Raw genomic sequence first — 17,567 nt, 5'->3', positions numbered from 1 at the left:
CAACCAGGAATAAAAGGTCATATTGGACCTGATAGGCAGGATTAATGAATGAACTCTGCAAGAGATCCCCAGGGAAGTATTGATCACATAATGATAGAATTTTGTATTCAGTTGAGACTGAGTAACTTGGGTAGAAATAGCTGTTGCAAATTCACTTGGAGTTACAGCAAGGAAACAAGCCCTTCAGCCCATTGAATCAGAACTGACCATCGAATACTCATTAACTCTAATTCTACAGTAATTTCTTTGTATGTGCTTAACTTGCATAAAGAGAATTATAATGGAATAAGGATGGATTTGACTAAGTGTACAGGGCAGGAACTGGATTAATAGCAAGTAAGCAGTGGCAGATATTTAAAGACAGAGAACTTTGCAGCTAGAAATGGCCACTTTGCCTTACAACATCTCTAACGACAGTTTTGCCCATCTACACTAAATATTTTTGCCTGCATTATGTCATACCTTTCTATGCCTTTCCTATTTAAATTCCTGTTAAAATATCTAGTAAATGTAGTGAATGTAGCTGAGTATTCCACCTGCTTTAGCAGATATCATTAATCTTTACCCTTAAATCCCAGTTTAAACTCCTTTCTCTCATCTTAAACATGCCCTCTTGTTTTCGATAGCCTTACCATGGAGGAAAATGAAAGATTCTGACTATCTACCCTATCTATGCTTCTCATAATTTTACATATCTCTACCAGGTCATGCCCTAGCCTCTTTTTCACCGGGGAAATCAATCCTGCCAAGCCTGTTCAATCTTCCTTTAATTAAGGTCCTCCAATCCAGGCAACATTTCGCTGTAAGCACAAGAGATTTCTATAGATGCTTGAAATCCAGATCAACACATGCAAAATGCTGGAGGAACTCAGCAAGTGAGGCAGCATCTATGGAAATGAACAAGCAGTGGGAGTTTCAGGCCGAGACCCTCTGTCAGATCACAGCATTTTATATGTGTTGCAACATTTTGAAATAACCTTTCCAGCATAACGTTCAACCTAAGGTGTAGCAACTAGAACTACACAAAACACTCCAAGTGTGGTCTAACAAGTATTTTATAAAGTTGCAATAGAATGTCCCAATTTTATATTGTGTGCTCCAATTTATTGCAAAGCACATCATATGCTTTGTTCACCACTCTCTCTACTTATGCTGCCACTTTCAGGGAGTTATAGACTTCAACAGGGGAGCTATAGTTATGAATCTTATAGAGATGACAAGAGGAAGGTTGTCTCAGGCGGAAAATAGATCAGATGGAAGCTGGGGCAGATGGAATTTACTTCAAATTAGTGCAAGATAGCACATTTTGGGAGGTCAGTTGAGATGGGGCATATACAGTAAGTTGTGGGGCACTAAGGTTGATGAATAAAGAAGCAGGGGTTCAAGTCCATTGTTTCCATTGTTATTTCTGTTAAGTAATCCCCCAGTGTTGAACTGGTTTCTGTGTGTCTTACACAAATTTGATTTAAGTGAGTCTGCTTATTTAAGTTCCCATTTATAATCCACGCCAATTTAGTGCAATTTAAAAGGTGATTCGAAACTTACATCACTTTAAAATTTTTAAATCACAATTTAAAAGAGTGCAATTCCACTCTTATCCTTTATATCAACATGTTATGTTGTGGGCACATTGTTGAAGTAAAGGTTGGATACCGAGTTTGCTGTTTTAAAAGAGATTGGGTGCACCCAACCTGTATTCTCCGGAGTTTGTGAGAAAGAGATCTCGTTGATACTTCGATGAGTTTACTGGATTCCACAGTTTGGATAAGGACGATTATCCTCCCAGCTAGGGAGGGTGGAAACAGAGACCCAACTCAGTATAAGGAGTGGGTTGAATGCATTGCATATGAAATGCTGGAGAAACTCAGCAAATCAGGCAGCAGCATCTATGGAGAGGAATGAACAGGTTCGGGCTGAGACCCTTCATCTGAGCTGTGGATATATGTATTTATTTATTCATTCTAAGTCCCAGTTAAGTTGTGAAAGTACTTTTTTTTAAAAATAGGGAATCAATGACCTTTGGGATAGTGCAGAAAAGTCGTGATAACATTGAAGATGAGTCATGATGTCGACGAAAGTCGGGACATTTTGCAGGCGACAGACAGGCACTGCTCTTCTCATCGTCCAAAAGCATCACTGTGGCAAGGAAAGCCAGCCCTCAAATGGAGATCATTGCTAGGGGAGGGCAGCTATAAGTTACTTCTTCAGTAGTAGCTTAGACATTAATTTAAATATGTTGGGTTTTGTTGTCTAACTATTACAACACGTATAAATAGTGTGTCAGCGATGTATTTTGTAAGGAGGTACTGAAGTTAAGTGTTTATCGCCTCCACTCAGTTCCTCCGCCCCCGGTTCTGCGGAAGAGCCCTCCCTCCCTCACTCACTCCCCTCCCTCCCTCCCTCCCTCACTCCCCTCCCTCCCTCACTCCCTCCTTCCGGCCGGCCGTCAGTGCGTTCCACTTGCCGCCGTCCTCGGGATGTTCCGAAGAGGTTCAAGGCGCAATTTCCGCCGCAGGAAGAGCGAGTCCAGCGAGGAGGAGGAGGAGGAAGCAGCGCCCGGGTCGCAGCCGACGGCCGCCCGCTCGGCTGCTGCCCGCCGGGGCCTCGCCTGTGCCTCCAAACCCGCTCCGGCCCCCAGCAGCCCGGCCGAGGCCTGTTGCACCAGCCCCTGCTCCGCCTCGCACAGTGGCAACGAGGACGCCACTGCAGAAACGGTGGCTGCGCTGAAACAGGCTGGAAAGGGCCCCGGCAGCACTACCGTCCGCCACAAGCATCTGCTCAGCTTTGTGTGTGACAGAGAAGGTAAGTAACTATTAGGGTGTTACAGATGGGAATAAAAGTAGGAAAGGCAAACGGAGTGAACATTTCAGGACGTACACGCTTTGTTGAAAACTGAAACGTTTCTCTTACACCCAAAGTGTTTCAATCATCTTCTTTAAGCTCAGTCTTTAATCAGACCACAAGATATTTGAGCAGAATTAGTCCCATTTGATCCACCGAATCTGCTCCGTCATTTCATCACGGCTGATCTATTTTCCCTTTCAGCTGCCTCTCACCACCCGATTAATGCCCCGATTAATCAAAAATCTCTCAACTTCTGCCTTAAACATACAAGAAGACTTAGTCGCCACAGCTGCCTGTGGCAAAGAATTCCACAGATTCACTACTCTATAGCTAAAGAAATCCTCCTCATCTGCGGACGCCCCTCTATTCTGGGGCTTATGACTTGCACACCATAAGAAACATCCTCTCCACATACACACTATCAAGACCTTACACCATTCTATATGTTTCGATGAGGTCACCCCTCATTCTTCTGAATTCTGGAGAATACAGGCCTAGAGCCATCAAATGCTCTTCATATGACAAGCCACTCAAACCTGGAGTTATTTTCATGAACCTTCTTTGAACCCTCTAGTTTCAGCACATACTGACTAAGATAAGGGGCCCAAAGTTCCACCTTAGTCTCATCCGACCACAAGACCTTCTTTCACATCTTTACAGTATCTTCCAAGTGCTGGTCAAGAGTGTGTTTATTTTAACCAGGGGTTCTTCCTTGCCTCTTTGCCATAAATACCCTTTTTGTGCAAGACCTTGGAAATTGCAGACCCATGAACTTCATCTCCAGTTGTAGCCACTGACTTGTTCAGCTCATCCAGAGTGCTCGTTGGTGTCACAGAAGCTTCTCTTACAAGTGCCGTTCTCCTCTGGTGACTAAGTTTAGAGGGGTGCCTTGACTTGGGCAGTGTGGCCATGCTTTCATATTTTATTCCACTTTTTCTCAGTGGACTGCACTGGGCTTAGGTACGTTTAGTGCCTTTGAGATCGACTTGCACCCTTCCCCAGATTTGTGCCTCTCTACTGTAATATCTCGAATTTGTCTTGAATGCTCCTTTTTTCTTCAATTGGTTTGTTATGTTGAAAATTTACCACACTGTTGGACTTTGTAGAGGGAGGAGGTATATATTATATTGAATTCATTGAAAACAGGTGATCTTTCAGTTACCAAGGTACATCCACAAATTGGCTGAGTTGGTAAGGTACAGAATTAGACCTGAGGAAAGTTAGTGTAGTAATTACACAAGGGTTGAATACCTATTCATCCTCATAATTCTGTTTTAATTTTTAGTAAATTATTGACGGGCTTTGGGAAATTTTTTTTGATTTGACATGTTTGTAGATTAGCTCAAAAATCCTTCAATATATTTTAAATTTAGAAAATGAGAGTAAAATGTAAAAATAGTTGTGGGGGTTGTACCATTGGGTGTCTCTATCGCACCTACAGAACCTTCTCACTTTTCCTCTGACAATGGAATCTTCTATCAACAGTGCAGTCCTGTTCACCTCTCTGCTCCTGTGAGCCACAGCTCCAGACTCAGTGCCAGAGACCCGGTCACTGTAGCTCCCCCTCAATATTTAAAGTTGTATACTTATTATTGAGGGAACGACCACAGGTGTACTTTGCACTGGCTGTGCATTTCTCCTCTTCCTCTTGGCAGTTACCTGTCTCCTGCAAGATAGGGGTGACTATCCCCCTGTAGCTCCTGTCTATCACCTCCTCATTCTCCTGTATGAGTCAGTCACAAGTTTGTTGGTTCAAGTCATTGAGATTTAAGATCAAAGATTGATGCTGGCGTTCAGGTGCAGTTCTGAGTTTGTACTTATGGAAGCAGCATCGAGATCAGACACTCGGTTTATGTCTGCACTTTGTTGTAAATGGTCCCTTTTTTTAGAAAAGGGGCTACTGTTCAAATGAAGATTTAACTCTCAGAAAGATTGAAAAAGGTACATTATTTAAACGAAGTGAATCCAAAATGTGTGTCAAAAGGAGGACTTGGTGTATGAAACGCAATGGAGTGGTGTTCAGCCGCAGCACTAATTAGGAAGCATAATGAAACATGGCTTGTATTGCAAGTCCAGAGAATATAAAAGCAAGGACAGTTTGATAGAAATTTAAGATGATAATACATGACAATACTGTATGCAGTTTTGGTCTCTGTGTTTAAAGAAGAATATGTTTACTTTGGAGCTAGCAGAGTGAAGTTCACTTGGTTGGTGCCAGGGATGAAGATATTGGCATGTGTTGCTCATTGTGTCTAGACTCATTAGTGTCGTCTAGTAAGGAGTTGGCATGTGAAGGCAGCGTGCAGTGTAGCGGTGGATGATTGTCTCAGATGTTTCTTTTGGGATCACAAGACCCTGTTGGACATTGAGAAGTATAAGATGTTGCAGGTCTGGTTCCCTTGTTTGGTGGAGAGACAGGCGGCGTGGAAGCTGCATGGTCTCAGTTGTAGCATGGACTAGGCCTCAAGCCATAGGCTTGCCTGCTGCTGCAATCCTGGTGATGAGGTGTTGGTGGCAGTGTCGTGCTTGGTTGGGAGCTGGCCTCTCCTGTCAATGCTGCCCTCCAGTGTTTGATCGGTGGAATGACAGGCTGTATTGCTGGGAACTGTACTCACTCAAGGTCTTGGATTAATATGTGTTTCTTTCTATGTGACTATGTTTGCCCTCAACTGGGAAGAGATAATGGCTAGAAAAGGGGGAATTTGATAGGAGGGGACAGATAATGGGTGAAGGGGAAGGGGCAGCAGAGGGAGGTAATGGTCAGGTGAAGGAGAGGAGGGTAAGTAATCACTGGAAGTTGGAGAAATCAGTGTTCATGCCATTAGTTTAGAGGCTACCCACATGGAATATAAAGAGTTTCCCTCCCTCCAACCTGAGTGTGGCCTCTTTGTAGCAATAGAGGAAGCCATGGACTGACATGTCAGAATAGGAGTGGGAAGTGGAACTGAAATGAGTGACCACTGGGAAATCCTGCTTTTTGAGTCAGATGGAGTGAAGTACTGTACGAAGCAGTCTCCCAATCCATATTGAGCCTTTCAGTCCTTTGTGGGGACTTCCAGTCTGATGCTCTGTCACTTCCACAAAGCTTGTCAGGACGGTCTCAATGGTGTTCCTGTCAGATTCATTTAAGATTGGGTGATGGAGGTGGTAGTCTCGCTTGCCTCATTCACCTCAGGAAATGGAGGCGCTGCTGTGTCTTTTCAGGGAGATGATTTTGAGGGACCAGGTGATGTCATTGGTAATGTGAACTCCCAGGAACTTGGTGCATTTAACTCATTATATGGAGGAGCCATGTATGCGTAGAGAGGGATGGTGCATCTGCACCTTCCTGAAGTCCACAATCAACTATTTGTGGGAAAAGCTTATCCTTCAGATCTCCTTTAAACCTCCTCCTTTCCATGTTCTCCTATTACCTCTAGTTTTAGACAACCTTAACCATGGAAAACAGTACTGGCTATCTACCTTAGGTATGCCTCACATAGTTTTCATATACCTGCATCATGTCAACTCTCAGCCTATTTGCTCCAGGAAAACCTGGTTTCCCCTGATAGCTCAGCCCTTCAGTCCAGGTAGCATCCTTCTGATTTCTTTTTACACATCCAACTTATCACATCATTTCTATGGTTGCACAAAATACTCCCAAGTGCAACCTAACCAATGTTTTAGACTCATTGTTATACTCAGTGTTATACTCATTACTTTGGCTATTAAGGCAAGCTTGCCTTATGCTTTTCTCACCACCCTGATAACTTGTGTTCCCATTTTCAGGGGACTATCTCCTTTTACCTTAAGGTCTCTGTTCATCAACAATCCCCAGAGCTCCGCTATTCACCTTCCTTTCCTGGTTTAACTTCCAAAATCCATCACCACTCTTGTCCAAGTTAAATTCCACTTGCTATTCCAGATTTCAAAGTGCATTTATTTTCTAAGTATGTATACTATTCACAGCTTTGAGATTCTTCTCCTTACAGGCAGTCCAATGTGCAGAACAAAAACCCAAATCATGAATACAATAAAAGCAAGCAAATAACATTCAGAACTGAAGTTCATGAAAGTGAATTCAATACAACGAAACCAGTCACAGCCAATCCAGGAGCCTATCAGTTGCGGGCCACAGCCTCAGTTCAGCGCAGAGACAAGTAAACCTCATGGAGCAGCAAGCTGAACGCTGGCCCGTTCCTCACCTCTGGCTCCAACACCCTGACCTTTTCAATCTGGCTAGGTACTTAAATTGGTCAAACTTCGGGTTGTTCCTCACTCTCATTCCTTTGCCTGTTTTCCTAGTTAATCTAGATGCCCTAAGCAGTCATCTTCACTGCCAACTAAACCTCCAATTATGGAGTCATCTTCAAATTTACCAATCATGCCAACTACATTCTCATCCAAACTAATATTATGACAAAGAGCAAAGGAACCCAGCTCACAACTGGTAACTGGCCTTCAGTCCGAAATACAAATCTCCACAACTATCCTGTGCCCTCCCACCAAGCAAATTTTGTACTCAATTTGTTAACTCACCCTGGATTCCATGTATTCTAACCTACTGAACCAGTTTATATTGTGTTATCACATTTTATCTTTGTAAATTGCTGTAGCTTTTTTTTTCCTCCAAAATATAGCAGATGAAGAAGAATTTAAGCTGAAGAAGACTGGAAACACTATTTTGTTTGAACCACAATGGAAGAAGAAAAAGCAGAATAACACTGAAGAGGATGAAGTTATTGCAAAAGGTAAATTATAAAGAACACTAGAGATGCCACAATCACTGTGAATCTTTCAGCAGCAGTAGAGGTACTTGCTATGCATTATTGCCAGATTAGCTTTTGCTGGTATATACTGTATTCTGAATTGTGGTAGCAATTGTTTGAACTATGTTTTTAGTTCACTTAAATTATTAGTCTGTGTAATGTTGTAATTTGCACATTAGATAAATCTAGGTTACTGTGTTTAATAGAACGAGTCTGAGTTTAATCTTGATGCAGTTTATAATTATACTTTTTTAATCACATTTATATATTTCTTGCCTGCCTTCCTAAAGGGTATGGCAGTTACTTGGATTCAATTCCTAGGTACCATTGTCCCATGGTATCTGCCTTTTATTCACATGAAAATTTTGACAATGATTGTTGAGAAGAAATTCATTGCTACCAATCAAACTGAATCTATTTTGACCAGTGTTCATAAATTGTAGCAAGAGAGTTAAACTCGCATTCCCCAGCACTGTAGTGCTAAGAATGACTATAATGCTATTTGTGAGATCAGTTATCTACCCAGATTGATAATAGGCTATGGGTGGTAGGGGGGGTTACTCTTCTTGATCTAACTTAAGTTTCTCTGGATCCTTGCAATTAGTTTTGATGTTTTGTTTTAGATTTTGAATAATCCTTATTTGCAGTGATATTTAAAAAGTTTACATTCAAGTTACATTTGTCTATCTATTGATCTTGTCTATATATCTTTTTTTTTAAATTGTTGCTCCTGTTGGTGTCGGGATCTATTAGTGTAATTCAGCATCAATCCTATTCTCCAACAACAGCAAGCAGCTTAAGTGTGTACTAATAATGAAAATCTAACCATCTGTTTTTTTTACCCCTTGCCTCTCCATTTTTCACACCCCCTAACTTTTCAGACATCTCTTTAATAATATCATTGCTTCGTTTATCCCTTTGCAGCCAAATTACTTCACTTTGTTGTAGTATTTGCTGATGTTGAAAATGGTTTTCCTTCAGAACAACATCAATCCTTAATTTTTAAAGCAACTGCCATCGCCTCTGGCCTTGTGCTTCCCCTCTGACTGCATTGCCGCTATTCACATCCATCAGTAATTCTGACTTAATTCATCATTTAAGCTGCAGTCTTATTTATGGTCTCGTCATTACTTGTGATTGTCTCCATGGTGCTTTTCGACTTCTTTTTTGCTCTCGATGCAGTTGACCACTTGATCTCTCACCACTGCATCTGCTCCATGGTCCACTCTAATGTGATCCAGATTAGTAAACGCACCTGTAGCAATTCTTTCTCCATTCTTAATATCCCTTTTTCTGCTTAGGCATGACCATTTGCAAATACCTTGAGGATTTATCTTGAATATTCACGTTAATTTTTACCATCTGCACATTGCCCTTTGATTACATTATCTATTGGCATAGAGCCATCCCAAATATGTAAGTGGAGCTCCTCTGTTTTTTTCCCATCTATCTGTTAAATACGGTGAAATAATTAAATATTCAAAAGATTAATCCATTTACTCCTATTCTATCATCAAGCTGATAAATTCTGCTTCTGAGATTTGGCTGCTCTTAAGGTTCTGAACTCTGCTGAGACAGTTGCCAGCCTTTTGTTACCTTCAGACATGTCTTCCAGACGGGCATCTGGAGAAATTAAACAGATGGAAAAATATACTTGGAACTTTAGTGGAATGGTTTTTGTACTGATGTTGCATAGACCAATTAGTTTCCCTAAAAGGTGGACATCCTTTTTTGTTCCTGTTTGAAAGAATAGCATTTGTTAGTCTGAATCTCATTTCTTATTGTGGGCAGATTAGAAAGGAATTTAATGCTGACAGGTGTGAGGTTTGGCTCTTTGGTAGGACCAGCCGGGGTAGGTCTTATGCCGTGAACAGTAGGGCACTGAGTAGTGTGAGAGAACAGAGGCACCTGGGAATACAGGTCCATATTTGTTGAAAATGGCATCACAGGTTCAAAGATTTGTTTAAAAAAAAGCTTTTGGCACACTGGCCTTCATAAATCAAAGTATTGAGTACAAGAGATGGGATGTTATGTTGAAGTTGTATAAGATGTTTGTGAGGCCTAATTTGCAGTATTGTGTGCCATTTTGGTCACCTTCCTACTGGAAAGATGTAAATATGGTTGCAAGAGTACAAAGAAAATTTACAAGGATGTTGCTGAGACAAGAGGATCTGAGTTCTATAGAAAAATTGAATAAGTTAGAACTTTTCCTTTGAATGTAGAAGATTGACAGGAGATTTCATAGAGATATACAAAATTATGGTTGGTATAGATAGGGTAAATGCAAGCAGGCTTTTTTCCATTGATGTTGGGTGGAACTACAACCAGAGGTCATGGGTGAAGGCAAAGGGCAAAAAGGCGAACATGAGGGGAAATTTCTTCACTCAGACTGTGGAATGAGCTGCCTGCACAAGTGGTGCATGTGAGCTTGATTCAATGTTTAAGCAAAGTTTGGGCAGGTTCACGGATGGTAAGGGTATGGAGGGCTATGATCCCGGTGTAGGTCGATGGGAGGAGGCAGTTTAAGTAGTTTTGGCATGGACTAGATGGGCCAAAGGGCCTGTTTCTGTGCTGTGCATAGACTGTATGACTCTGAACCTCCTTCAGCATTAGAATTAAGAAAATGTTGGTTACTTTGAAATCTAGATGGCTCAGATTTTATGGTTGTAATTCTAATTAAACTATAGGCATTTGCTATCGTTGCATTTTAAGATTAGCAACACCTTCAAGATTTTCACATATTTTTACAGAAATTCCACAGTTTTCATATATTATACAACCTTCCTTTGCAAACTTGATTCTTTAATGGTCTGGTGAAAGAAATCTGAAAATTTTGCTTGAGCTCTTTTGAGTGCTGTCGGTTCAGTCCTGATTGTTGCTGTGGAAGTTTGCACATTTTCTCTGAAGGGATAATTTTTCTGGATGTTCCGGTTTCCTCCCATCCCAAAGGCATGCTGGCTGGCAGAATAATTGATCAGAATTGGAATCCGATTTAATATCACCGGCATGTGTCGTGAAATATGTTAACTTTATGGCAGCAGTACAATGAAACACATGATAAATAAATGTAGAGCAAAAAACTGAGTTACATTAACTATATATAAGTTTATTAAATAGTTAAGTTAAAATAAGTATTGCAAAAATTAGAAATAATAAAGTAGTAGGGTGGTGTTCATGGGTCCATTTAGAAGTGGATGGCAGAGGGAAAGAAGCTCTTCATGAATCACTGAGTGTATGCCTTCAGTTTTTACTGAATACAGTAAATTACCTTTTATTGATGAATAGTAGGAAAATCAAGGTAGATTTCATATCCCTGTGAGAGAAAATGGTGTAAACTGACTTGATGGGATTACTTCCAAGAGTTGCCATAGTGTCGATATGCTGAATAGCTCCATCAAAGAAAAATATGAGAAAATCTTACTGTGCAACAATATTTATTGTGTCCCATTTACTCTCCTGTTCTGTTCCCGTATGATTCCCTTCGTGAATGTCAAAAAGCTCAACTGCTGCACAACTGGTCGTGGAGCTCCCAAATCCCTCAGCTGTTTCAGTTGAACAATAGCTGGTTCTAAGTCTCAAGTAGTTCACAAATTTTTACAGTTGAGATAACATAAATTCCATTACTTTGAAACCATAAAAGGTTTAACTATTGAATTGTTTCTAAATGATTTTAAAGGATTGTACAGATAGTTTTGGAAATTGGTTAAATGTCAGCTGGCTGTCACATTTTTTTTTGTCAGTGAAGCTTGGTCACATTTGGAGCCAGCTTTGTGTAGAAGTTACCACTCGAATACCTGCTCAAATGTGGACCTTGCGGGTTTATTGCTTGTGCCTCTTTTGAGCAGGTGGTATAGAAATTGTTGTATCTTTCCTGATTAAAAATGTGTATGATATTCCAACCAGTATTTGCACATAGAAAATAATCTAATTGATGTTTGCTCACCCTACTAAAATATCTAACTTGACAGTTTTTGAAAGGTTTTGTTACCAATGTATATTATGTTCAATTTTAGTTGATGCAAAAGATCGGCAAGATTTTATCCCAACAAAAACTCAAAAAGGGAACTCATCGGAAAAAGAAACTGCGGATATTCATACAGAAAGTGAAGACGAGATTATTTCAGAAGTTGATGAATCTAATACATCGGGAGTTGCCCGATATAAATCACAATCAGGTTTGGAACCTCAAGTACCATGAATGTTATTTGTCATAAATATTTTTACTGCTGTTGTTTTGGTAAAATGAAAAGAGGGAATTGCATGGTTGTTGCTTTTTACAACAGCCAAATGCCTGCGGTACCTTTTGCGCTTTTCTTTTGATGTACAGCTGAACATTGTCTTTGCTTGTGCATTGTTCCAGTGCTCAGGATCCTGAACTTTATTTGAATCCCTTAACTCTCTAGTGTGCTCCATATTTACTGAGACTAAAATGCATTGTGGCAACTCTCACACTGACCAGTTACTGATATCACTGACCCGGCATATACCCTCTGCTGCCAGGAAAGGTGGCAGGCTTATAGGAATGCTCCAAGCCACACATTATCCTGACCTGAAAGTACTTTGTTCATTGTGGTCTAAATTACTCAACAGCACTGTGACTATATTTATCAACAAAATCTTCACTGGTTCACCATTTGCCCTATAAGGGCAGTTTGGAATTGATGATAAATGCTGGTCTTCAGTGTTGGACAAGAAGTGAATAAGAGAAAAAGATTTTTATAATGGATGTAAGGTCCATTAATGAAGCAGCTGATGAGGAACTCCTGCAGCCATGTCCTGGAGCTGATGTGACTGAGCTCAACAACTACAAATATGTTGACTTTTCACTTATGTAAGTTCAGAAATTGTTAAAATTATGTAGTTTTACCAGTTTATGGCCAAGTGTTGTATTTGGACACATTCAAGTCAAGTCACTTTTATTGTCATTTCGACCAAAACTGCTGGTACAGTACATAGTAAAAATGAGACAATGTTTTTCAGGACCATGGTGTTACATGACACAGTACAAAAACTAGACTGAACTATGTGAAAAAACAACACAGAGAAAGCTACACTAGACCACAGACCTACACAGGACTGCGTAAAGTGCACAAAAACAGTGCGGGCATTACAATAAATAATAAACAGGACAGTAGGGCAAGGTGTCAGTCCAGGCTTCGGGTATTGAGGAGTCTGATAGCTTGGGGGAAGAAACTGTTACATAGTCTAGTTGTAAGAGCCCAAATGCTTCGGAGCCTTTTCCCAGACGGCAGGAGGGAGAAGAGATTGTATGAGGGGTGCATAGGGTCCTTCACAATGTTGTTTCCTTGGCGGATGCAGCGTGTAGTGTAACTGTCTAATGGCGGGAAGAGAGACCCTGATGATCTTCTCAGCTGACCTTACTATCTGCTGCAGGGTCTTGCGATCCCAGGTGGAGCAATTTCCGAACCAGGCAGTGATGCTGCTGCTCAGGATACTCTCAATACAACCCCCGTAGAATGTGATGAGGAATGGGGGGTGGGATGGACTTTCCTCAGCCTTCGCAGAAAGTAGAGATGCTGCTGGGCTTTCTTTGCTATGGAGCTGGTGTTGAGGGTCGAGGTGAGATTCTCCACCAGTTGAACACCAAGTAATTTGGTGCTCTTAATGATCTTTACCGAGGAGCCATCAATGTTCAGCAGGGAGTGGACGCTCCATGCCCTCCTGAAGTCAACAACCATCTCTTTTGTTCACATTAAAAGACAGGTTGTTGGCTTTGCACCAGTCCGTTAGCTGCTGCAGCTCCTCTCTGTAAGCTGACTCATCCTTCTTGCTGATGAGACCCACCAAAATGTCAAGAATAATAATTTGAATCTCACCTCTAGAATTCTTTCTTTTTCTTTTCTTTTTCAATCTTTTTATTAATTTTCACATATACACAAAAAAAAATAACATAGTAATAAGTAAATTATAAATACAATAGACTTGAAATCACATTGATAATAAGATAATAATATCCTACTAAACATCAACAAAAGAAAATACCTTAATCAAGTCCACATGATTATATGAAAAAAAAACAAATAACCATTAAAAAAGAAAAAAAATATTAAAAAATATGTGAGAAAAAAAAAAATATATTAAAAAAAATAAAACACTAAACTAAACTAACATAGGCAATAATAACAGTTTACAAGTATAAGATAGTGTCAAAGAACTCCGGAACTCCATACCTGAACATGAATAAGCAGAAAGGTCTGGAGAAGGCCAAATTAATTCATATGAAAATGTCGAATAAACGGTCTCCAAGTTTCTTCAAATTTAATTGATGAGTCAAAAATAGTGCTTCTAATTTTTTCCAAACTCAGACAAGAAATAGTTTGAGAAAGCCATTGAAATGTAGTAGGAGGATTTACTTCTTTCCAATTTTGTAGTATAGACCTTCTGGCCATTAATGTTACAAAAGCAATCATTCGTCTGATTGAGGGGGAAAACTGATTGCCATCTTCATTTGGTATGCCAAAAATTGCAGTAATAAAATGAGGTTGTAAATCTATATTCCAAATTGAGGAAATAGTAGTAAATATATCCTTCCAATAATTATGTAAAGTGGGACATGACCAAAACATATGGGTCAATGAGGCCACTGCTAAATGACATCTGTCACATAGAGGGTTAATATGAGAATAGAATCGAGCAAGACCTCTAGAATTCAACTTTAGTTTTAGAATACATTTAAAGTTGAGCTTTAAAAAGGGGAGAATTTATAAGTGCTTGAGAAGTCTTTCACACTATATGAGTTGGACAGAATTGTTACAGAAAGAAGGTTTCCAGATGCAAGAATCCAAATCCAGGAAAGCAAGGTACTTATGGAAAATTGCAGTGAGGAAATGAGCCATTTTCTATGACTCTTAAGTTTGGATAGGTACATAGATAGGTGGGGTATAGAGGGCTTTGGCCCGGGTGCTGGTTGATGGGTCTAGGCAGTTTAAATGGTTCAGCACAGACTAGATGGGATGAAAGGTCTGTTTCTCTGCTGTAGTGTTTTATGACTCTGTGTGTACCAGCTGACTGAATTATTACAATACTGTACTTCATAAGTGTTTCTTTGTCTGAAGCAATTTGAGACATTCTGAGGTTATGTTGGCATCTGCTGTAATGTGTCCTCCTTTTGGCTTCATGTCAGTGTTAAAGACAGCACAGAAATGCAAGTTATTTTTTTTCTCTATTATCAGATGAACATAAATTACTGAAGTGTTTTTGTCATCAGGTCATATAATTCTTGACATCTTACTGCATCTTGATCCAAATAAAATAAGTCACATTCTTCTAAAGTTGTTGCGCTAGACTGGTATCCTATCGGGGGGGTGGGGGTGTGGGAGTCTCGTACTCTGAGTCGACTCAGTCCACAGAAACTGGCATAAGCACCGTCTTGATGAGCCTATAAGGCTCAGGACAGACTTTAACTAACTAACTTCTGTAGAATAATGGAAGTTGAAGTTGAATTTTCTTAGCTGTGAAATGCTACACTTTGGACTTTATACATTGCATCAGTTCTTGACCACACTGTTAATTTCTGTTCAGTGCAGGTGAGATACCAGACGCTAGGTACATTAAGGCTGCCCGTAGAAAGCGCCAGTTGGCCAGAGCTCAAGCTGACTTCATACCTCTTCACTCGTTAGCAAGAGATGATACTTCAGTCCCTGATGAAGAGCTTCTAACTAGCGATGAGGAACTTGATGACGATGAGAAGCGGATACACTTCACCAAAGCACTAAAAACGCAAAGGCAGAAAATGGCAAAAGAAATTGGTAGGACTTCAATTTACCGTGGTTTTGAGATTTGAGATTTTTTTTTGAAAAATTTGAGATCTTTCAAATCTCTTACTATCTTTCCTTTCAGTTAGTCCTGACGAAGGGTCTCGGCCCGAAACATCGACAGTGCTTCTCCTCATAGATGCTGCCTGGCCTGCTGTGTTCCACCAGCATTTTGTGTGTGTTGTTAAATAAATAGAACTTGGATTTTACATGAGACACACTCAACACTGGAGGAGCTCAGCAGGTCAGGCAACATCACTGGAGGGAAATGAACTGTCAACATTTTGGGCCGAGACCCTTTGGGGCTGGAAAGAAAGGCTGTAGAGGCCAGAATAAAAGGGTGAAGCAATGGGTGGGAGAAGAGCATGAGCTAACAAGTGTTAGATAAATCCAGGTAAGATGGGGAAGGGAGAAGGGAATTTTCGTGAGAAACTGGGAGGTAGTAAATGCTGAAAAAGGAATCTGATAGAAAACGACAACAGACGGAATAAAGGGAAGGATGTGGTAAACTAGGAGGAGGAGGTGGAGGTGATGAGCAGATCATGAGGGCAGGGGATAGGAGAGGAAAGGGTTAAAGGGGTCAGAGGGGTAAGGAAAACCAAGGGAGAAGGGTGAACAGAAAGGAATGGTTACAGGAAGTTAGAGAAATCACCCTTGATGCTGTCAGATCGGAAGCTACCAATATGAAATATGAGGTGTTGCTCCTCCAATCAGCTTCTGGCCTCATCGAGGCAGTAGAGGAGTCTGTGGAAAGTGGAATTAAATATCAATAGGAGATCCTGGCTGTTACAGCAGACGAAGCAAAGGTACTCCTTGTGTTTCCACTCGATTTACATGATGACTCTCTTGACTGTCAGACAGTTAAGTAACTTTGAAGAAGTAGAGTGCCAAGAAAATGCACAGTGCTTGGTCCTATAAGCAGTTGACCATACAGTCCCTGAAATTTGTTTCCTGCAATTACTTCATCAAACAAAATTAATAATTAATCCTCTGGTTCTGAGCTCTGATGTGTAGCTATCCATATCAATAACCTGATTATTCATTAACAATTTGCAAATCTATAACTTTGAAAAAGCTGATGTTTTAACCATCCATAACAGATTGTCAAGTAACATCTTAATCGTTTCTCGAGGATTTCATTTCAAATGCAACTAGGTATAACGTGGATCCACTTCCTGTTAGTGGTTGCACATTGACCATTATGGCTGTAACTTTTTCACTCTAGTGCATCCAAAAGTGTTGTTTAATTTTGATTCTCAAAACATTTGCAAACTATATCTGAGTGGAAGCTATTGCAGAGGGGTTCCCAGGGTAGTTTTCGGATACCAGGCAAAAAGGCTGAAGATGAATTGAGAACTTATTTGATGCAACAGCTCATGGTTTGAAATGTGTTAAATGACATAACCGGAGAAATTAATAATATTAAAATTCTCTTGAGATATGAAAATAGAAGATTTGCAGAGAGGAGAAACACCGGGGTGGTTGATTGATTGGATAGCCCTTCAAAGAACTGACACCACTAAAATAAGCTAAATGACTTCTTTATATGTTGTAGGGTTCTCTGATTCCATTCAACTAGTGACAGTGGGTTCTGTGGTGAGAGACACAGCCCAGTGCAGGCACAAGTGTGGAATCCAGCCCGACAAAAGTGTTTTGCAATATTGGCTTTTATAAATTTTTAAAGTTATCAAAAAAGTAAGTGATGTCTAGTTCATCGTACTACCTAGTTCTGTTCCAAAACTGGAGCAAGTTGTAAATGGCCAAGTCTTTTTGTTTCCTGAATTGAGGTGGTGCCGTTGGTATGGGATCCTCTACAATAAAATTCCTATAATCCATCATACTTGGGACAGATGTTACAGACTATTGGATTTTTTGTATATCAATAATGAACACTTGTATTAATTAACTTTTTGGATGTTGTCATTTATAATAAATTACTCAATTAACTTGAAAGTTTAAAGAGTGATTGAAGTGAGTGTGTAGAAGGAGGAATGGAAATCAGAGCCCTGGCTAATCAGAAGAGAGAACATGCACCAGTGTCTTGTTGAGTCAAAAGAAGTCTAGGAAATGGGGCTGTAGTGTGTCTGTAGGGAGCATGGGAAATACTGTATGACTAGATGTTGAACTATTGAGATTTCTGAATAATCAGAATTTTACTGTATTTATATTAACTGGAAATTTACCTTGCACTGACGTTTGC

General features: G+C 40.2%; 1 protein-coding gene across 2 annotated transcripts in view; it reads left to right on the top strand.

Annotated features, from left to right (window-relative positions):
• The first annotated feature begins 2,158 nt into the window (after nt 1-2,158).
• LOC132400542 (intron Large complex component GCFC2-like) overlaps nt 2,159-17,567 on the top strand; it is a 40,297-nt gene continuing 24,888 nt past the window's right edge. Inside the window, exons 1-4 of one of the 2 annotated variants that reach the window (XM_059981593.1) lie at nt 2,163-2,802; nt 7,464-7,574; nt 11,606-11,767; nt 15,140-15,361. In XM_059981593.1, coding sequence (XP_059837576.1) covers nt 2,478-2,802; nt 7,464-7,574; nt 11,606-11,767; nt 15,140-15,361 — 820 coding nt within the window. In that variant the 5' untranslated portion in view covers nt 2,163-2,477. Of the gene's footprint in view, nt 2,803-7,463; nt 7,575-11,605; nt 11,768-15,139; nt 15,362-17,567 lie in introns of both variants that reach the window. The other variant, XM_059981594.1, reaches the window with a different exon arrangement.

The sequence above is a fragment of the Hypanus sabinus genome, chromosome 10 (genome assembly GCF_030144855.1).
Source record: "Hypanus sabinus isolate sHypSab1 chromosome 10, sHypSab1.hap1, whole genome shotgun sequence".
Classification (NCBI taxonomy): domain Eukaryota; kingdom Metazoa; phylum Chordata; class Chondrichthyes; order Myliobatiformes; family Dasyatidae; genus Hypanus; species Hypanus sabinus.
The sequence above is the reverse complement of the archived record's forward strand: the minus strand, read 5'-3'. Positions and strand labels throughout refer to the sequence as shown.